General features: G+C 43.2%; 2 protein-coding genes across 3 annotated transcripts; both read right to left on the bottom strand.

Annotated features, from left to right (window-relative positions):
* Nucleotides 1–507: 507 nt before the first annotated feature.
* LOC311496307 (mitogen-activated protein kinase kinase kinase 5) lies at nucleotides 508–20839 on the bottom strand. Of its 2 annotated transcripts, XM_084556110.1 has the most exons (28): nucleotides 20138–20839; nucleotides 19915–20054; nucleotides 18957–19144; nucleotides 18654–18822; nucleotides 18179–18285; nucleotides 17810–17980; nucleotides 17493–17605; nucleotides 16894–17053; nucleotides 16653–16803; nucleotides 16435–16539; nucleotides 16048–16097; nucleotides 15384–15479; nucleotides 12319–12403; nucleotides 11814–11947; nucleotides 10640–10767; nucleotides 6734–6870; nucleotides 6539–6644; nucleotides 6274–6431; nucleotides 5648–5849; nucleotides 5335–5503; nucleotides 4378–4543; nucleotides 3535–3714; nucleotides 3277–3382; nucleotides 2858–3104; nucleotides 2510–2622; nucleotides 1464–1561; nucleotides 1279–1355; nucleotides 508–1121 (listed from the first exon to the last, which is right to left on the bottom strand). In XM_084556110.1, the coding sequence occupies exons 1-28, from the start codon at nucleotides 20475–20477 to the stop codon at nucleotides 1025–1027; spliced, it is 3993 nt and encodes a 1330-aa protein (XP_084412236.1). In that variant the 5' UTR covers nucleotides 20478–20839; the 3' UTR covers nucleotides 508–1024. The 2 variants fall into 2 exon arrangements, with proteins under 2 accessions (XP_084412236.1, XP_084412237.1); XM_084556111.1 differs by lacking the exons at nucleotides 508–1121; nucleotides 1279–1355; nucleotides 1464–1561; nucleotides 2510–2622 and having other exon boundaries at nucleotides 2932–3104; nucleotides 3531–3714.
* A 224-nt stretch (nucleotides 20840–21063) lies between these two features.
* On the bottom strand, nucleotides 21064–22544 carry snip1 (Smad nuclear interacting protein; the record flags this gene model as incomplete). Its single annotated transcript, XM_084557831.1, has 2 exons — nucleotides 21064–22004; nucleotides 22141–22544. Coding segments are annotated over 2 exons (675 nt in total), but the record flags the coding sequence as incomplete, so codon positions are not given.
* Nucleotides 22545–22549: the final 5 nt, after the last annotated feature.

The raw sequence follows: 22549 nt of genomic DNA, 5'->3' as shown, positions 1-22549 counted from the left end.
ACTGGAGTAACGTGCACACAGGTTTGTGCAAGCTCCTGTGCAGCTTATCAAAATAATGAAACTCCTCTTAACCGGCACAGGATTGCTAAGATCACTGTGCAATGATGACACATTGGAAACAAAAACTAATCAGTATACTAAACAGTATGTGCAGATTTTCACTTTTCCAAACTAAATGATCCTTGCCTTCCTTTCAACGTTCCATTCCCACACACTAAAAACCCTCATGCGTTGAAGAATTGAAGACTGGAATAATTGATCAGAACAGGGTCCTCACCTAGAGTGCCCAGAAGTCGAACAGTAGACTTGCTGTACTCAAGACACCCACACAAAATCCATGCCACTGTTTCTAAGGAGATGTCAACATTGTGAAAACAGATGAGGAAACACGTGTGGAATTTAAAGACTGTTCGCCACTTCGTCACTTCTTCCATCCTATGTCATTCCCTCAAAAGCTGTTTCCCTAATACAGACAAATGTGTGCATGCAGATAACAGGCCAGTCCCAGAGATTCAATGTTCCTGTTTACTACTGAACACATTTCAACAGGTTGCATAGTCCGAGTAACCCAAGTAAGAATACAGAGGCATCTCTGTTACATACAGTATACCCCTAATAAATTAAATCCATGTTAGTTTTCTGTAAAACACAGCAAACCATTGTCATTGAAGGCATAATAAAAACAACATAAAAATAGTTTGTTTGCAGACAATGTAACACTCATCTTGGCAACATTTGGTGAAAGCATAACTACAGTCCCACATGCCAAAGCCCTGAGAGAGGTAAAAAAAAAAAAAAAGTTGATAGTGAAAAGTAAGTGAAGACTTTTGTTTGCACAATAACTAGAAGAAGTAGTCAGTATCTTTTTTGGAAAAATAAATTCACAGTTGAACAAAGTCACCAACATCTATCCTGCTTCTATGCTCAATGCAAAGTCTCTTATGTTCACCAGTGTCTCTGAGTCTCCATATCACACAGGGCCAGCCTGCCTGACAGTAAATCTGATGCACAACATCAGCAGTCACTAAAGAAGGGTGTCCTCGCTGTCCTCATTCTGTGTGCTGAGCCGGGTCTTCCGGCGAGCTGTGATGGCTGCCCAGATTCGACACAGCATGCCGCCTCTGCAACAGCAATTTTGGACAGATTTAAACATTTAAATGCAATGTTACAAAAGGGACATCTCACACACTATACTTTTGATGCAACTCAGACTAATGATGCACATTTTATCTCTTCCACAGACAGATTGCGCGTGGATGATGTGGGGAGGCAGCTCACCTTATTCCACAGTAAATCAAGTCGTCCCTGGAGGCAATGTAGAGGAGGCAGTCCAAGGTGAACTTGTGAGAGAGTAACTAGAAAACAGGATCAAACAAGTGTGGAGTAAGAGTATGTGGATGGGTAATACTAACCAGCCTCGAGTGTAAAAAAACAAAACAAAGTTGAGCTTTGACGGAGTTTACCTTGTTTACAGTGTCTTGATCTACAGGGACGGACTTGAGCCACCGAACCAAAGCCTTTGTCTCTGGATTAGAGCTTTTCCCCGACACTACCTCACCATCTATAACATAGATTACAACCATTAAGCTCTGTCTGACCTTGACACAAATTACAGGCATGCAGTGTTTAGTGGTGTTAATGTTGAACATGACAAAAACATTTATTGTGTTTCCGCCGCCAGACCGTATAATCATTATCAGAACTGACAAGTCAAGTTACTGCACATTAGCTGCTGATCAGCCAGTCAACGCCTTCGACAGAAACCAGTCAGGCAAAAATCTCCCGGGCAGCCTCAGGCTGAGGCGTGGTAGGGATTGACTGGTACAAGTGTTAAGAAATAGCAATGCGAATCGCAGAGTACATTGATAATCCAAAGAGGGTTAGGTTCATTGATGTAACACCGGTCATGCAGCAGCTTGTTTGGTTGAGTGTCAGAGTAGAGGCTTAGCTCCTACAAACACTTAAAGAATGGCTAGCAGCTTAATTAAACAGCGGACATCTTTAATCATTTGCAACGAAGTACTTTTTACGTGGCTGCACTGAAATCAACTAGAAGAAGGAGCTTATTTAAATTCAGAGGTCTGACAATTACACAGAATCTAGATCAAATAGAATATGCAAATATTCCTGAATATTTGTTTTAACCTGCATGAAGTACTGGATTAGCCTCTTCAACGGCAGACATTTTACCGTAGGGATATCAGGGGTGTGTGAATGACAGCTCAGCTCCATTTAGTTAGTCATGACAGTGAATCAGATTCCAAAAAGAGTAATAATCCAGCCATATAATGAAGACGCCTATGCTTTCCCTACTGTGACCAGTTAAAATGTTCCCTGTGATAATGGTCTATGAGCCAGTTTCCCCAGAGATAATTCAGTTAAGGATATTAGATGTCGAGCATCTGAACTGTCTTTCAGTGCGACAGCATAGAAACACAGATACAGTAGTTACAGGGACAGTATCTACAGTAGATGGATGTAACAAACTGTGTACTTTAAATAACATTACCTTCAGTGACTGATGCTTTCCTCAGTACATCAATTTGCTGCTGTTTCCTTTGTACGGTGTTCTTCAGCAGCTCCTGGTACTCTCTCTCCTTTTCACTGAGCTGACTCAGCAGTCTGAATCACAACACAGCCATCATCACTCAGCAGAAAGCAATGCAACTCAAAAATACTAATTAATCCCTGTAAACTGACGAATAGGGGTGTCGGCGTTACTATTATTCACGTTTTTTTCTGGGAAAAAAAATCCATATAGAGATCCTAGCTGTAGAGCGGATTTTAATACAAAACTGATTTTTTAGTTTGTCCATCACAGAATATCCAAGCACAATAAACTTGTCATGAAAGCTACCTCCTGGTCTCTAACCGCAGGTCTCTCAGTTGCTCGCTGAGGGGACAGTTGGCCTTAACGACAAGGTCTGTTGGAGAGTTAGGGCTGTCCGTTTCCAGGACCTCATCTAGAGGTGCTGCATGCTGCGCGTCTATTAGCAACATCGGCTGGTCAGGGACAATAACTACAGGCGTGTCTGGGTCAGCTGGCTGCTCCTCAGGAATGCTGTCATCAATCTCAAACGAGGACTGCAGCTGGAGTTTCAGTTCTGGGGGCCAGAGTAAGGGGTGGGAATGAGGTCAGTGGTAGAGGTACAGACAATTTAAAAAAAGAAAAGAAATAAAAGTAAATATGCATGCTGATGATAGAAAAGATAAAGAGTTGCCAAACAAAGTTTCTTTCTACATAATAATATTGAATGAAATATATGGCAGCTTCACCTGGTAGTAGTACAGTTATGGCATCCTGTACTGCCTGTCTCAGCAGATTGTCCAGAGCAAACATCCAATGAGGTTTCACCTGTTGTTGCTTCAAGACCCTTTTCACCTACATACAGAGCAGATGGTTGAAAATGAATGTAAAGAGACTGATTCTCAAAGGCAGTTGCAAATGTTGCAATCTTTAAAAACCTTGCCAAAGCTAGAGCAGACAGCAGGTCGTGTAAGGAAAATCAGTCTCTTGGCTCAGAAGTTACTTACTGCATCTTGGAAGTTAAACAGCACCGCCTGCAGGCTGTTCAGAGGAACTGAGGCAGCAAAGAGAGACGCCCGAAGGTTCAGGAGACCACTGGTCAGCTGCTTCCTGTCTGGAGAGCGGATGTTGTCTCGCAAGCAGGTAATGAGTTTGGTGATGTGGTCTGCAGTGAGTTCCTCGCCGTACTTTAAAGAAAAGAGACAAGAAAAAAAGGATGTAGTTCTCATTCTGGGAAGACTTCTGCATCTTGCGATTTTTTCTCGTTAACAAAACATGCTCATAACAAAACAAAATGAGCATTTTGTACTGTTGAGTTTAATTAATTAATATAAAATATAGGTGTAGAACATATAAAACACAACATAAATAACATATCTTAGATTCTGAATAATCCTATATTCACTAATTTGGTGAGAAAACGAAAAAAATAACGGGAGGAAAAAGGACAAACTTTACTTACCACTGTATTAGTTCTCCTAAATAAAATTTTGCAGCTTTTAAGTGAAGAATTAATGCCAAATCCAGTACAAAATACCCTCGGGGGGAAACAAGCTTTACTGCACTTCAGATGACCATGCCATGTGGCTGTTGAGTTTCATTTAAGTTCCCATTTCTGGATTTTGCAATGCCCACAATGCAGCAACACAGTTTGTGTAATGTCAAACGATAAGGGTTTTCAGACATTCTGAGTTAATTTGGTGGAAATACATCTGTATGATTACCAGCCGATAAGTATTGAACAACCAATAATCAGTCCGTCCTAATGCAGGAACTTTAGAGAAATATGTCATGCAGGAATGCTTTAATTCAGTGTTTTAAACCTGCTGTTGAGGCTTTTCTGCACCCACCTTAGGCACAGACTCCTGTATATTAGAGACGACATGGCTGATGTAGTCAGTGAGAACTCGGTGCAGCGTGTCTCTCCTCTCACTATCCTTTCTCAGCATAAACAGGCCGACACTCTCGTCTGTTGAGGCTGGACTGCTCATGTCTGATGCAACGTCGTCTGGTATGCTGGACAGCAGTGGGCAATAGGGAAAATCAAACAGATCAACAAACCGTTAAAAACAAGGACTTCATATATACTGATCAGCCACAACATTAAAACCACTGACAGGAGAAGTAAATAACATTGAGCATCTTGTGACAATTCACTGTTCTGCTGGGAAACTTTTGGACCTGGCATTCATGTGGATGTTACTTAGACATGTACCACCAACCTAGACCAGACCAGGCACCCCCACCCCATAGCAATGACACTCCTTGAAGGCAGCAGCCATCCCCAGGAGGATGCAGCCTGACACAGGCAGATACACAAAAACGGAGGCCAGGTGTTGACCTGGTCTCCAAACTCACTAGATCCCAAACTGATCAAGTATCTGTGGGATGATCCACAGAGCCCCCTCCCCTCAACCTATAGGACCCAAAGGCCCCCACTAACAACATCCTGTTGCCAGACACCACAGGACACCCTCAGAAGGCCCATGTCCATTCTCTGATGAGTCACAACTGTTTTGAAAGCAAAAGGTAGACCTACACAATATTAGGAAGGTTATGTCTGATCAGTGTACAGTAAAGAAATGAAAATCACAGGATAAAGAATGGAGATATTGATATAACTCTTTGGATTCATGGCTTATCTCATAAATTAACTTTTGACAGTGGCATCTGATCTAGACAGGATGTTGCCTCACCAAACCGTCAAACTGAAACCTCAGTGTGGTTTGATCTAAGATCCTGTAGAACCATAGCTGATGCAGAAACAGTAGGGGTTTGATTTTCCGCTGCTCTAGAATCGAACTCACGACAGGAAGCTGCTGGTACTCGGTGGGCTCTCTGAGATTTCTTGTGCTCCAAGGGCCGCCTTGTGCCTCCTCAGGTCCAGAGAACAAGACAAGTCAATTGAGTTTGAGTATGAATCAGTGTCCTCCACAAGGATGGAGATAGGCACAGATAGACTGCGTTGATAATCAGCTGCAAAAACCAATGAGATTGTGATTAGATAATGCATGTCACTGTTAAAAATGAAGAGAAATAATTGTGCAACAAACATGGAAAGCTAGGTAAAGTACATGACAAGAGCAGTGATTTGATCTTGGAAGTCCAGTGAATGCTTACTTCCAGACAAGAGGTCCTTAGGGTCTAATTCCTGCGGAGCTTTGGCCTTCTTCTTCGGGGAGGACCTGAGGAAGGTGTCTCCTAGCAGTTCTGCGGCCGTGGCTCGGTCGTCTGGGTTTGGCACGAAACAGTTCATGATGAAGCCCTTGGCCTCGTCCGACATGCACTCTGGAACCTTGGGGTGGATCTTAAACATGCCCACCTTAATGGGATTGTTTAAAGGCAGATGACAGATTTGATTATTTCCAGTTACACTGAAATTGTTTATGCTCATTGAGACAACTTTATTTTAAGATTTTGAGATTTTTCTGCTGTGGAAGATGGTGACCAAGCTTCAATGTCCAGCTCGACACCCAATAAGCAAAACAAGAAAAACAACTAATGATAACATGATAACACTAAATTAAAAGTTAAGAAATAATCAGAGTCAAAATAATTTATCCTGTAGGGATCATCTATAGCTGCACCCAACATTAGTGGTAATCCATTTATTAGTTGTCAAGACATTTTGGAATCCATCCAAAAGGTACTGAGATATTTCATTCCACAAGCACAGCTTTCATTTCAAAGCTCTATCGTCTGCTGACATTACTGATCTACACAAAACACAAGCGTCCCTTTTTTACCTTGAACATGGCTGCCTGAGGACTTCCCAGCTCATGGAAGGGTGGTTTGCCTGTTGCCATTTCTATGATAGTGCACCCCAGGGACCAGATATCTGCTGGCTTTCCATAACCCCGAGGCCCTTGGTCTATAATTTCTGGGGCCATGTACTGAAGAGTTCCTATTAAAAGGAACTCATAAAAGTCAGCACAAGCAGTTGACAGATTAAAGAAATAAAATGTATCCATATGATGTATTTCAATAGAGTCCTAAAAGTCGTCTCCTTACCAGTAAATGTCTCAGTGCAGGGGTTAATCCCTGCTAACCTCTTCGAGGTTCCAAAGTCAGAGATCTTCAACACTCCACTATAGGTGTTGATCAATACATTGTCACCCTGAAGAAGACAGAAAAAAGTGTTACTATTAAACCCAAGAGGAAAATACGATAGAACATAGAACACGAGCCTCAGTGTGCCCTGCTCACCTTAATGTCTCTGTGGACTATCTGATTATCATGGAGGTATTTGAGTCCTTCGAGGATCTGTTTGGTGTAGAAGATGACGGTGGCTTCGTTGTCTTTCAGAGGACCCCATTTGGAGCGAAGAAGAGATGACAAACTTCCTAGCAGTAGGAATGTATAATTTCCCAAGTTGGTTAATTATATGAAATTCTTATGGAGGCAGAGATGTAAAACACATCTACAAGTATCAAACATTAGTCATGGGAAACACCCAGCTTTCTTTTAACACTGGCCTACTTCAGATGTTACGCAATCACATTTTCATTTACATATCTGAACCTGACTTCCCTGATACATGCTGCAATGCCACAGAGCAAGCAAGGAAATGCAGAGGCAGGTTCTGTGTGGTTTGGAATTTCCAAGGAACAAAAGTATGCTAATGTGGATCTACCGGGCTTCACTACAGTCATAGCAGACATGGATGCCAAGGCAAGCAGGAAATGCCTTGGCATTGGCAGGAAATGTGGGGAGCTCAGACTGTTTATTACCACTAGGTGGTGTAACCCAGGGCATGTAACGGTGAAGACGGCTGCAGAACATTTAGCCGTGAGTCTCCGGCCATATTATATGCCCAGGGAGTTCTCACACGCCATCGCTGTGTGTGTTTACATACGCCCACGAGCGGATGCTGATGTTACCTGTGATGTCATAAGCACAACTCTTGCCAGACTTCAGACACAGCACCCCAGTGCCTTCATACTGATCTCTGGAGACTGCAACCACGTGACACTGGACTCTGCACTGTCTGCTTTCGTCCAGTATGTGGATTGTCCTACCAGGACAAATAGGACTATTGACCTTCTGTATGCAAACGTGAAGGATGCATACAAGGGTACACCTTTACCACCACTGGGGAAATCAGACCACAATTTGATCCTGCTCCAACCTCACTACTACTACTGCAGTGAGGACTTAGAGAGGATCGCTGGATGCACCACTGACTACAGCAACCTCTGTATGGATGTTGTTGTTCCCATCAGAACTGTGTGCTGCTTCCCCAACAATAAGCCATGGATCACCAACGACATCAAGGCCCTCCTTAACCAGAAGAAGAGGGCTTTTAAGGACAGTGACCAGGAAGAGCTGAAGCATGTACAGCAGGAAATCAAGGTTCGGCTGAAAGAGGCGAAGGAGAAACGTAGATGTAAGGTGTAGCAAAAGTTGAAGGATGGCTGCACTAAAGAGGTATTGGACGGCATGATTACCATCACCGACTGTAGCTCCAAGAAGAAGAGTACTGTGGAGGGGGATGAGGAGAGAGGGCCAACCAGTTTAACATCTTTTTTTAAAAAGTTCGACAGCCCTGCCCCCTCTACTGTTCTTTCTGCTTTGGCTCAGGGCAGCAGCTACCTGCTCCCCTCACGCCTCCCCCCAGCAAAACCCTCACCATCTCCTTCCACAGTCACTGTTGCAGACAAGTGGCTTGTAGCCACCCCTCACACCACCACCATCCAATCGGCTCAGGTGAACCGACAGCTAAGCTGCGTCCTGGCAAAGCAGCCGGCTCAGATGGAGTATCCCCACGATTACTTAGCTCCGTGGTCCTGAGATGGGGGAGCCCCTTCAGCATGTATTTAACCTGAGCATACACCTTAGTAGGGTCCCCGTGCAGTGGATCCTGCATCATCACTGTCCCCAAGAAGTTATACCCAAGAGAGTTGAATGACTACAGACCAGTCGTCCTGACATCCAGCATTATGAAGATCATGGAGTGGCTGCTACTCCGTCACATCAGGCCCCAGATCCGCCACGCTCTAGAGCCACTGCAGTCTGCATACCAGGAAAGGTGGAGGTGGAGGACGGCATTCTCTACCTGCTCCATTGGACTCTCACACGTGGACAAGGGGAATGCTACTGTGAGGATCACGTTTTTTGACTTTTCCAGTGCATTCAATACTACCTGCTGCTGAGAGACAAGCTAATACAGATGGGAGTGGACTCACAACTCACTTCCTGGACAGTGGACTATCTCACTGGGAGACATCAGTCAGGTTGAGGAACTGCACGTCCGGGACTACCGTCAGCAGCACTGGAGCACCACAGGGGACTATGCTCTCCTCTGTCCTACTCACCCTGTACACCTCGGACTTCAGTTACAACACAGAGTCATGTCATATGCAGAAGTTCTCAGATGACACTGCAATTGTGGGATGTATCAGGGATGGACAAGAGCTGGAGTACAAGAATCTGGTGAACAACTTTGTCTCATGGCGCTAAGCGAACCACCTTCTGATCAATACATCTAAAACCAAGGAGATGGAAGTGGATTTCTGGAGGTCCAGGCCCCACCTGTCCATAACCATCAACAGGGAGTGTGTAGAAGTGGTTCAGACCTATAAGAACCTAGGTCTACAGCTGGATCACAAACTGGACTGGTCGGCTAACACTCAGCATACAAAAAAGGTCAGAGCTTTATCTATTTCCTCAGGAGGCGAAGATTGTTTAATATCTGCCGGAAGCTGCATGTTCTACCAGACTATCGTTGCCAGTGCCCTCTTCTACGCTGTGGTGTGCTGGGGAGGCAGCACTAAGAAGAAGGACACCTCACGGCTGGACAAGCTGGTACAGAATGAATGAGTCAGTCAGTCAGTCAGTCTGTCTGTAAATGGTAAATGGCCTTGCTTTTATATAGCGCTTTTCTACCTATTGGTACTCAAAGCGCTTTACAGTCATAGACACATCTACCCATTCGCTCACACAAGCACACACACATTCACACACCAGTGCCACTGCACTGCTCAAGGACACTTCGGCATGTGGCACATTCCGGGGATCGAACCGCTAACCCTCTGGTTCGTGGACAACCCGCTCTACCTACTGAGCCACAGCCGCCCCTCTGTCTGTCTGTCTGTCTGTCTGTCTGTCCACGCACCCAGTGCCCCAGAGAAAAAAAGTTTTAGTAGATTAGTAAGTTTGTAGATTACACAGAAAGAGAATAATATGATTAATCAGAACTATTACATGTTTCATGAGTGAGATCTCTAAAACAGGCAAAACGCACATAATTGCATAAGCACTGCAATAAAACTGAACTGAAAGAAATTAAAATACAACGTTAAAAATACTTCCTTCAGTCAGCCACTTCTGTACAGACATACATATTTAAAACAGTGTTCACAAGGATCTGGCTGAGGGAATCCAGAGGTGGACAGTTATACTTGCTTGATTACTATTTACAGAAAAGAGTATTATAATTTTATTTTAATGTATTATTAGTGTCTAATTTCTGTGATAACCCCTCGTGTTGTCTCGTAGTATGACATTAGAGTAATCTGTCCTCGTTGGTTCTGCAGGTAGTTGATCTGGAGCACCTCTGGTACCCTTGTGTGTCTTTCTCTGCTACTCTCCCCCTGGCATTTCATAGTCCAGATTGGTTCTGCTCTTTTAGGTTATCTTTATGTTTCTTACACTCTACACCATTTGGACGCATACCTTTCACTCATGCACATCATGAGTGACATGTTGTGGCTGCTTGAGCAGGGTCATGACATTTCCAACAGCTGCTCAGCAGTTTTGTCCCACAAGCTGTTAGACTGCTGAACTGCTGATCTGACCTGGTGCACTTTGCACTTTACTTCACTTTACTTATCTTAACTTAAGTCTTTCAGTCTTTTAACTTATTTGAACTGAGTCCTTTACCTGTTTAGTTTGCTTAATTAAGTCTGCATAGATCTCAGAGAGAAACGCAATTTTATTCTGTCTGCATTACAGTTGTATGTGTGTCATAAGATAATAAAGCTGCTGCAACTCCTCACCTACAGTCTGAAATACTCCCTTTTAACTTGTGCCAATTTTAGCCGCCCCACAAAAAGCATAAAAAACCTATATAACACAGTAAAGGAAATGAAAATAATATTAGTATCTTTGTACCTCCTGGGACTTCTTCCATGAAGATCTTGATGAAGCCATCCTGACTGACAGAACCCAGGTACTGGACAATATTCCTGTGTTTGAGCCTCTTGTGCAGAGCTATCTCCTCGTGGAGGGGCTGAGAGTACCTAGATAACACAAAATAATAAAAATGTGACGATGTGAGATTGTCCTAATTTTACAAGGTCAACAATACAAGATCCAACATACTTTGCAATGTCCTAACATTTCTGATCTGATACATGCAGTGCCTAACACTGCATTAAAACCACCGACAAGAGAAGTAAATAACATTGAGCATCTTGTAACAATTCAATGTTCTGCTGGGAAACTTTTGGACCTGGCATTCATTCATGTGGATATTACTTAGACATGTACCACCAGCCTGGACCAGACCAGGCGCCCCCACCCCATAGCAATGAGACTCCTTGATGGCAGCAGCCATCCCCAGCTGGATGCAGCCTGACACAGGCAGATACACAAAAACGGAGGCCAGGTGTTGACCTGGTCTCCGAACTCACTAGATCCCAAACTGATAAAGTATCTGAGGGATGATCCACAGAGGCCCCTCCCCTCAACCCATATAACCCAAAGGCCCCCACTAACAACATTCTGTTACCAGACACCACAGGACACCCTCAGAAGGCCCATGTCCATCCTCTAATGAGTCACAACTGTTTTGGAGGCACAAGAGAGACCTACACAATATTAGGTCATAATGTTATCCCTGATCGGTGCACATAATGTTTACTGAATTTAAACTTTTCTCAGAATCAGTACGACAATGACCAGGTATCTAAGTAGCTATTTCCACATAATCTGTCATATAATTACAATAATTACAACATCAGAACAAAGACATAAGATGAATCTGAGACCTAGACATCTAGCCAGTGTTGTAATTTGAGAATCCTTTATTAGCACACAATGCTGCAGTGCATTAAAGAGCTTGTTGTGCTGATGACAATAAACTACACACAAGAGAGTCTAAACGATCATCGACTTCCCCAAAGATTCCTAAAGACCACTGGGGATCTAAAAATGCCAGAGAGTGATTTCTGCCAAATCCCTTCCCATTAAGGATACTGTGGATAGAGCATTTATATGAGAAACAGTGCAGCTTTGTAATCCCCAGTAGAGATGAATAAAGGAAAAAAAGACTTGTTTCTCGTACGTGCTGTCCTTCTCAGGAATCTCCTTGATGGCGATTCGTACTTGGTTGCTCAGATCCCTTCCTGCGTACACCACACCATACGTCCCTTTACCAAGAACCACCTTGTCTCTGTTCTCATTGGTCTCATAGATGTACTGTGGAGGAGTATAATGAAGAAGGCATACATGCGTATTCAGTGACTGGAAGTAGGAGTGTCAGCAGAATTGTGTAAGATTTCACAAGCACACATAAAAAACAAACAAACAAAAAAAACGTTTGGGACAGATATTTAATTTAGAAATTGTTGACATGGACACATACGTTTTGTACAAATACTGCACACTATTGCATACTATATATGGCAAATAGTACTCTTTGTGGAAAATAGAACATTATGTTGCAAGAATCTGTCAAAGTCGGCATGAGAATTAGTAATGTTTCCCAAGTAACTGCAGTCTATTTTTTAAGGCAAGAGACCTAAAATAGAGCACACAATGCGTCAAAGGAATGAAGAACTGTTACCGACCTCTAGTATTCCCTCAGACAGATGTTCTAGGTCCTGAGCAGAGTCTTTAGCCTGCTGAAGCAAAGAATTCACCAGCTCGCAGAAACTAGGGAGTACATTGAGAGAAGACATTATTGTTGATGAGAATATTTCTTAAAGAAGCATGTCGTTAAATACAGTTTCAGTAAAAATCAGTTCAAGTGTTCTCCTAACTGTGCCAGAAAAACCAAAAGTCCAAAGGAAATATACTTTCTCCCACCAAAAAAGCTGCTCCTGAACTGCATGAAATGATTTATCTACAATCCAGCTTGAAACAAATTTGTGCAATTCCGGCCAAATGACTGTATACACTGCCTGGCCAAAACAAAGTCCCACACTCTCCAAAATCCATTGATGTAATAACCTGGTCATTCAGTATATTCAGGTAGTCAGCTGACCTCATTCTTTGGGCACATAATGTTGCTGAACCTAGACCTGAGCAACTGCAGCAACCCCAGATCATAGCACTGCCCCCACAGGCCTGTACAGTAGGCACTAGGCATGATGGGTGCATCACTTCATCTGCCTCTCTTCTTACCCTGATGTGATGGTTCCCCACTATCCTTCCATTTTTAATAATGCGTTGGACAGTTCTTAACCCAATTTTAGTAGTTTCTACAATCTCAGTTTTCAGTAGTTTTCTCTGCTTGATGCATGCCAATGAGTTGACGCTTCTCAAACAGACTAACATCTTTTCCACGACCACGATCTTTCGACATGGTTGTTTAAGAAATGATAAGCTACTCATTGCATCAGTTGGGGTTAAATGACTTGTTACCAGCTGAAAGATAATCACCCATGCAGTAATTATCCAATAGGAGGCTTGTACCTATTTGCTCAGTTAAATCCAGGTGGCGCCTTTTTTTTTTTTTGGCCAGGGAGTGTATAAAGACAGTGAGGTCTGTGAGGTTTACTGAAGAGCACCGGTGAACATCCAGGGAATGGATATAGAGATGGTGGCCCCTTATAAGTACCTGGGTGCTCATCTGAACAAGCTAGGACACTTTACAAGAAAGGCCAGAGCAGACTCTACCTGCTAAGGACACTTAGGTCCTTCAGAGTGCAGGGAGCACTACTGAGGTCTTTCTATGATTCTGTGGTCGCATCAGCCATAAGCTGCGAAGTGGTCTGCTGGAGTAGCAGCATCTCAGCAGCATACATAAAGAGACTGAACGGACTGGTGAAGAAGGCCGGCTCTGTTCTCGTCTGCCCTCTTGAGCCTGTGGAGGTGGTGGGCTGGGTAACACTGATGGAAAACCAGTCCCACCCCCTTCATGGCGCTGTAACACCACTGAGCAGCACCTCCAGCAGCCAACTGCTTCACCAGCGCTGTGTGAAGGAGCATTACTGCAAGTCCTTCCTTCCTGCTGCTGCTGTGAGGCTGTACAAGCAAGCCTGCTCCCAGATGACCACAGAACCAATAGAACCAATGTATTTACTACAACGTTTTTACCTCTCCATATATGGACAAACATGGGAAATTCCCTCACTGCGGGATGAATTAAAGGATTATATTATCTTATCCTGTCTTCTCTGCCGTTGCCTTCTCAGCACCGCCTGTCTTTGCCTAAAATCCAGCTAATCCAACAATGGGTAGAGTAAGCCAAAGAGGTAGTGACCTACGAGGCAACAGACATGTCACTCAAACCATTTTTTTGTGTCAGGCTGTAAACATGTTTACTTCTGCTGTAAAGTTGGACATTGGACATGACATGGAGGTCTATAGGGATTGACTTGCTTTTGGACAAGGGCAAAAACAACAGAATGGGCCAGCCGACGAATCAGAGCAGACTGTGCTTAAGTAATGTACAGTATGAGAAAAGTACAGTGGTTTTTGAACATCATAGCCAGTACATTTCTTCTAGGCCATCCCCAAAATCTAATTATGAACCTGTAAATAAGCACAGTATGGCCTTCTTTAATCAGCTACAACAACAGACAGCTATTGCTACCTTCCTGTTTCCAACACTGGTCCTTGCAAACAAAAGATAATGAGGAGAGATAAAAGGTCTGATATGAGAGCCATTAGCAAATCTGTGTATTTTGTCCAGGAGCCCAGTGTGAGCTGGAACTGGCTATTAGAACCTAATGCTAACACATTTCATAGACCTCAGGGATAAACCCGAAGCCTACTGCAGAAAAACAATGTAAAAATAATTTGTTTCTAATAAAAGACTGGAGAGCACATTAAAGGAAGCGGTTGCTATCAATAAAAAACAAAACATTTCCCAGTCCTGTTAGATCAGTATGCAACTCTGCATCTGGGTTTCAGTTTTATTCCCAGTTCTTTGGAAGCAGTTGCAATAAAAACATTCCAGAGAACCTAGGATGTTGGATAGCCCAAACAAAACTGAGTTCGTGCACATTAAATTGAGATGGCAGGAGAGGTGTCTCCTGCATGTTTCGTGCTGTTTGTATTGAACTGTTTGTCTTTGCGCTGTCTCTCGTCTTTGTACTGTGCAGACAGACGTTTGTATTGTCTGCATAGGCTTGCACACTTGCACTTTAATCTCAAACCCTTATACTGTACTTAGTCCTATGTCTTCATGTAGCCCCGTGGTCCTGGAGAAATGTCCTCTTATCTCATGATTTACTGCACCTGCTATATATGGTTGAAATGATAAATAGATAATAATAACTGAATAAAAACCTCTTTGCCCTTTTTCAAAAAACAAATCTGAGGTGCTAGACGGCGCAACGGAAGTATAACTTACTATGTTTTGGTTTGAGTTGTTTTTGATGGAACAGAGTACAAAAAACGTATCTTAAGGGGATTTCCAAGAAGCTGACAAAGGAAATATGACTCATAAAGAGTAATGAGATGACATCAATTTCTTCAGTCTGAAAAAGCTGGTTTGCCTATTTGCCTGTCCACTTCCGACTATCTTTGTGCACCCTGTATCAATGGCCTGTTTATTTTCATCTGGCCAGTCAGTTGCTCGGTGAACAAGTCATTCACACGGCCTTACGCATATGTACACACACACACACACGCAGGCACGCACGCTCCACCCTGCAGTATCTTTGCAAATGTATTAGTCACTCACCCTTTACAGTGAATCTCAGAGGGGAAGCAGAGCTGGAAGTCATCCGAGTTGTAGTGGACATACAGGAAGCAGCTCCTTTCGTCAATCTTTGAGGCACTTTAGGGAGAAAGAAGCAAATATAGATTTCCATTTTTCACTTATTTGTTTAGAAAAACCTGAAAGCAAATGGGATTCTGCGGAACGTAAAAGATACCGACACAGATTAAACACTTTTCATATCTCCTAATCCCGTCTTTGTTCTATTGATGCAGTAGCGGTTGTTTGCTTCGTAGCGTCAGCATTAGGCAAACAGATGGATTATTTCAGTAATGCTGATGAAGAGCATGACCCTGTTCTAATAGTAAGGGTGATTTTCATCTACCCCTAGTGATACGACAATAAAGTTGTTTGCCGGCTGACTGTTTTGTGTATTTGTTGAAATTGCCCACGTGGCAAATTGGCAGACAAGATAAGGCTAATGTACACATTAATCAGTAGCTGGGGAGGAATCGACAGAAAGTCCACAAAAGACAAAGAAGCCGGATATCATATTGACGGAACAGAAATCTGTCAGCCGGCCAAAGTTTCCCAGACTACGTGTGTTTTGGGTTCCCTGGCTTTGCTGCAGGCTTAAACACACCCAGAACTGACAAGAGACGTTTGCACATGCTGTACTCCACTTTACCTCACTCCCCGAATTGCAGACGCAGGGAAAGTCCACTGGTTCAAACCTTTCTGCAAGATTAAATATGAAGCAAAACAGGAAAATATGACTGTTAATGCAGCGTATTACTCAACAACCATGCTGTTATTTACATACGCGAGGGAAAAAAAGGAAAAAAACCCTGAGGCAGGAGGAAAAGTCACTTTTTAGCACACAGCGACTCTAAAAGAACATGCCTGTACACTCCTCGGATTAAAGATTCACCGAACCGTAAATGAGTGTCTGAATCGTCAGTTCTTTCTTTTATGATGCAATATAAATTCCAGTCTGTATCTGCGGCGTTTGCAATAGGACAAATGTACTCAGATCAGATCTTAGAGTGGGAAGACAGACAGAGGGTTTACATACCTTTAAGGATGTGACATGTTTCAACTGGACAGTGCGACTTTCATCCTCCTCACTCACACACACAATAGCTGGCTGGAGGACTTTACTGGGCTCCAGAATGAGAACCTGGAAAACAGCAGTCCAAAATTCACATCACTTTACTATTGCACGATCCGAATGAGCGGAGGTGGGTCCTGTTTAACAGACACTAATTTTAATGAGAATGTGACGTGTCTTACCGGGCAGCGGCCCGTCGAGATGGTGGGTTTGCAGGTCTGCAAAAGCAGCTCCATCCAGAAGTCCACTGTATCTTGTTTGGGCGATCTCACCTCATCCAACTTGGCAAACTGACGGTAGAGGATGTATGTTTCCATAATGGATGCCACAAACCTGAAACAAATACAAGTCTGTCTTCTCTCTTTCTTTCACCCACATGATTTATACTGTACCACTGACCGAGACTGAGTGCGTAAATCTCACCAAATGGGGGCCTTGAGTCTGTAGAGCTTCTCTGAGGCCTCCATGACTTTCCTGTGTTCATTAGCAAGAATGTTTGCTCCGAGGTAGAAACCCACATCCCAGTAGTCCTTCATCTTCTCCAGACTACCTTTTCTACCAAGCAGGGTGCTTATAGTCACACCTAGACAAAGACATAATAACAGAGAGCAAAACAGCCTGTTAACAATTAAGTTGATGATGGTAACGTGCATACCTAGGAGTTCATTTATCTTTCCGGGTGCTGAAATGGAATAGGAATAAAGAAAAAGTATCTTATTGTGTGCATTATCAGCTTTATGTCAGACAACAGTCTGATACATCTGAAAAAAAATCTATTCTAAAGATGCATGTGGACTTAAAGTCATATATCTACTATGATAAAATATCACCAAAAATGAAACATGAATTCAAAAAAGTCCTGGGCTGCCACTCCTGCAGAATCAAAGTAATGTGATAGAAGTAGAGCATTTATGGCACAATAAATCTACAGACCATAAAGTTAAGATTGTGCCCACATTTTCTAAGCAGGGTTTTGGATCAGAGTCTGTCTCTGGTGAAGAAGACACTAAACAATAAAGCACCTATTTTGCGCAGCTCAATAGAAGTCTCAAATTCATGTCCAGCTGCCATCAGGAGGACCACGTTGTTGATGCCTGAGTGAAGTGTTGGCTCCGTTTCAAAAGCTTTTCCGTACCTGACAAATAATTAATGAACAGAATAAACACTGTCAGACAGGGAGCATAAAGTGCACTGGAGAAACAACAAACGTATGCTGCAGAAGCGCAGAGCAAGAGCCAAAAATAATTGGGTGAAATAACAGTGTTAAGGGCAAGACACAGATTCCTTTCTCAGGTGTGGAAAGGTTTTTTTATGACTAGACAAAAAAATACAGTTGTACCAATAGCAGGCCTGGTCTCTGCTGCGCTGGTCAGTGAATCCTGAGGCCATGAACATGTCTTTGTAAATCCGTCCACAGAGACAGTACACGTCTGACGCCACCTTTTCCCCCATCTCCACAATCGGCAGGATTGCTTCCAAAGCCTTCGCCCGATCGCCGGGTTGATTCCTCCTAGCATGGGGAGATGAGACAATAACAATAACCACAGTGATGCAGCTTCGGCAAAACCTTGTATACACACAAAGCAAACAGAGGCTGGAGGCTGAGGATGACATAAAGACATGCGGTTGAAACCACAGAAGAGGAGATCCCAATTATTTGATTGTGCTGACTTTCAAAACAACAGTTCAGTGGCGGTTATGTGGGTACCTGTTCAGGGCAAATATATAGTGAAACTTTATGTTCTGATGTCTTGCTACCCGACACATGGGCAGGTTGTTCAGAGTCTCCACCAGTTTGATTATGGCATCGTAGTCCTGAGAAAACAGGGTGCAGTATTACAATGCACTGTTCCCTTACTATCAGTAGTACTACTATAAACCTCAGTTGTCATTTTTGTTCACATCTACATGCACATGAAAGACAAAATATACAATCAGATCTCTGGCTTTGGGTCATAATGACTCCAATTTAATGTCATCAACAGTGATTCTTTCAACATTTGCTTTTAAAGTGCATTTAGAGACCATTATACAAAGAAAAGTGAAAGGTTTATTTCTATTAAATGATTCCTTTATATTCTTATCAGTTGTTTTGTAAATAATAATAATATACAAAATGCTAAAATTAAATACTTGACGCCACTCATATACACTCCAATAGCTGTAAATACATAAGCACACACCTGAATGTCCCTGTAGGACAACAAGAGGTTCATGACTATATCAGGAGACAGCAGCTCGACACTGTCCAAACGTTTCTGGATGCGGTTCAACTCCTCGCTCAGGGCTTGGCCGCTGAACCTCTCCCGTGCCATACGGATCTCATGATTAATGGACTCCCGGAAGTACTCACTGTCAACACAAATATCAGCAAGTCGTCAGTAACTCGGCTATGTGCACACAGGATGAGATATTATACAGCACGAGAACATGCACGTGTAAAAGTGTCGTTGTTTCTGGCAAAGAACCTGCAGTTTGTACCTGACCTGGACTGAACGTGGACGTTGTTGAGCAGATGCACCAGTCTCTCCACCAGCGGGGTGAGAAGGGGTTCCAGCTGGAAACTAGGCTGCATCAGCTCTTTGATACAAGTCATCATTGTGGCGTCACAGGCAAACACTTTGCCCTGAGGTGACACCACGTAAGGAATGAAGGTGTAACTTCCGCACTGCTCCTGAATGAAGACAATGCATGCCATTGGAAAATGATGCTTCATTAAATTGGAGGACAAATGATTTCAATTGACAGTTGACTGAGGACACTTTAAGCTTTTTAATCAAAGCTCTCTATAGGACCTTTAATAGATTACGTAGTTGTATTTTTTAAGCTTAAAAGATACTCTCTTGTAACAATATCCTGCTTTTCTCAGACCTATAACACCATAAATGTAATATCTTTCAATTTTTGATGATGGATTTATGAAAATGTTACATCACTGCTTCTTGAAAGTCTGACATTTAAAAACACAGACCATTAATCAATTAGATATTAAATGACTATAATATAATAATCATCAAATTATTGGATTGGCATGTAACAGAGTAGCCTATCGGTGTCTATCAACATGTCAGCATGTCTCTCAGTCCCTTTAAGTAGAGTGCACACAATAAAATTCTCATCCTGTTGTTATTTTGCAATAAAACCAACCAGCACAAAGGAGCTAGCAAAGCCTGGTTGGTAGTTTGCATAACCATACTCAAATTAGATTATATAATAAGTCAATTTTAGCACATAACCAACACTGTAGGTATAAAAGTTCAAGATTCTGAGACAACTCGTCAGTTATTGCATTCATTATTATTTATATTGCATAGTGTACTTGGTTTTTGGAGCCTTTTAGGGTCTCTAAGGCATCATGGTGTTTCCCAGTTTCTGATCAAGGCAGGTTGCAGACTTATTTTAAGTATCACATCTGTTTGTACCAGTAAACTAATGGATGGTTACCTTGATAGCTTGTAGGTCATTGTCTTGCTTGTAACAGTATAGAATTATGTTATTGGTCATACTGAAACTCTCTCTCACTCCAAGGTGATAGAAAAGTGAAGGCTGGCAGAAAGTGTCGCTCATCTCCACCACCGCAACATCTGTGGAGTGAATTTAACAAGGGCGTGAGTTTGCGTAACTGCCGTCATCCAAATTGCCCGACAGACAGCGTGCCTGCACTTGCCTGCGTTGTAGAAACTATCCAGGATGTCCGTGGTGCCAAGGGATATTCTCTCGAATGAAAAGGTTCTGAAAACCGCGTGTACGTCCGCGCAGGCTTCCTTCAGACACTTAAGGGATAAGTTCTCCTCGGTCTGCGGCACGGATGCGTCCTCGTTGGCGATGTACGCAACGGACAACGCTCTGGTCCGAGTCCTTGGAGAGACGATCTGTTTGCCGGAGCCGCCGCTGGCGCCCAGGTCTATAGACTCAGAGTCCTGCCACAAACTTCCAGAAGACACCCAGATGGGGTCCTTCCTTCTCGAGTCGCGCAGGCTCATTCGCCTGCGCTCCGTCGTGTACATTTTCTCTCCAGATGACGCTCAGTGCATGTGCTTGATCGGGGAAAAACTTCCACCGAAAGCGTAACTGCAAGGCAAGATTGCTGGTTCTTGTAATTCCCCAGGTGCGTCGCCGCCTTCGCTGGTAAAACGCATCCACTAACATTCCCAGCACTCCTCTCCACACGACCCGCCCTCCTCCTCCTCTTCTCCTCCCCCGCTGCTCCGCCTGTTGGCATTCTGACAGCGAAACTTTACTCCCCACAGCCTCGACTCTCGCATGACCTCTGCTGTGAAGAATGATTACTCAACTCGGTCACATTTCACAAGAAAAACGCAGTAGCTCCTCAAAACCACCTTGTACCTCCAATTTATTTCCAATTGTGTAGAAATATTTCTAACTTGCAATAATAATGATAATATAATAATAATAAGAAGAAGAATTCTCTCAATAACCTCGGTACTAAATGACCATAAAATCATTTATAATCTGCCTATTAAATAATCCTGTCGCATATAATTCTTCTTAATGTCCGATTATCTGCGTTAGAAAACTGTAAACCAGGAATAAAAATACACACATGATCCCACTGCAATAAAACTCTTCAGAAAATTCAAATTTTCTGTCTTTATTTACAGTACAAAATGAAAATTTACTATGAATGCTTCTGAGCAGAAAACAATAAAAAGGGAAGTCTTTGAACACACACTGCGGTGCTGAGAAGGAACACTCAACTGCCGTGATCAATTTCCCATCACTACAAAGAAAAAAAAGAAAAGTTGTAATATCCTTACAGGTTGCAAGTCTGCAACGTTTACATACATTAAACAATGCTTATGAAACTAGAGTTCACATTCCAGTAATGTTATATACACTGAAATACGAAGCGTGGACACAGATGATTAGCTGTGGTTTGCACTCTGTGCTGTAGCCCAAAAAAATAGTTACTATTAGCAAGATATCTTTATCTGGTACTGAGCACTCCTTTAATGTGAGTCGCTATCAGATGTTGGACCAGTCGTGCATCACACAGACATTACACAAACAACCTGAGAATAGTACGTCTTGCATGAGACAGTGGTGGCAGGTTTAAGCAACAGTTCAGTAATTACAGAATATACACCACGAACCACAAAGCGCGTTCCATTATTTTAACTGAGTCCCAAATTTGGCGGATCGATTTATTGCTCCGTTTCCTGCAGAGACAGCTTTTTGTTTTGTCGACAATGTCGTCGTCAAACCTGAACGAATGTAGGCGATGAAAGTATGCGGGAGCGATTTACTCGTTCAGAGCCTCGTCAAGACCCTCGTCCTCCTCTTCCTCCTGCTGCTTGGTGTCCACCTCGCTCGTGTCCGAGAACTCGTGCAGGAGGACGTACTCGCGGCTGCTGAAGCCAAACTTCAGGACATCTTTTTCTTTGAGCTCGTAGTAGCGCTGGGGCTCGATGCGCTGGTTGTTCAGGTAGGTGCCGTTGCCAGAACCGAGGTCAATGATGTAAGGCCTCACCCTGCGGCCCATGGTGCCATCTGTCCGTGTAAACTCCATCAGTCTGCAGACAGAAGACATGTTTTATACGTAAAAGGCACATAACACACTCAGTGTCATTCAGCAAAAATAAATGACTACAGCTTTCCAGAATGTATAAATATTTCCCAAACAATAAGAATGATAAGTGTAAATCCTACCTATATTGGAACACTGCATGTTGCTTGGAGCAGGATGGGTGATCAATGGGGATATCAGCAATTTTTCTCTGCCTCCCCATCAAGTAGGCGCTCTGTCTGTGAATGTACATGACTGGGAGGGGTTCATCATTCTTGAAAGGGTACAGCCGCCATCTGCGTTTTGGAATGCGTGCCTCAGGTGGCTCGTTGTACTTGATCACCACTCCCCGGAAGGTGTTGGTGTCTTCTGTAAGCGCCCCGGAGAGTTCAAAGTTCGGCTTCTCTTTCTCAGCAGGAGGAGCATCTGCATCACTGCTCCCCCCTTCGGACTGATCAAAATTTGGCTGTTGGTCTCCTTCGCGCCGCTGGCGGTTTTCCCTCCTCCGCTCGTCGTGCTGCTGTCGCTCAGCTTGTTGGGACGCAAGCGCAT

This window comes from Chelon labrosus (genome assembly GCF_963514085.1).
Source record: "Chelon labrosus genome assembly, chromosome: 12".
Classification (NCBI taxonomy): Eukaryota; Metazoa; Chordata; class Actinopteri; order Mugiliformes; family Mugilidae; genus Chelon; species Chelon labrosus.
Note: the sequence above shows the minus strand (reverse complement) of the source record. Positions and strands in the feature narration are given on the sequence as shown.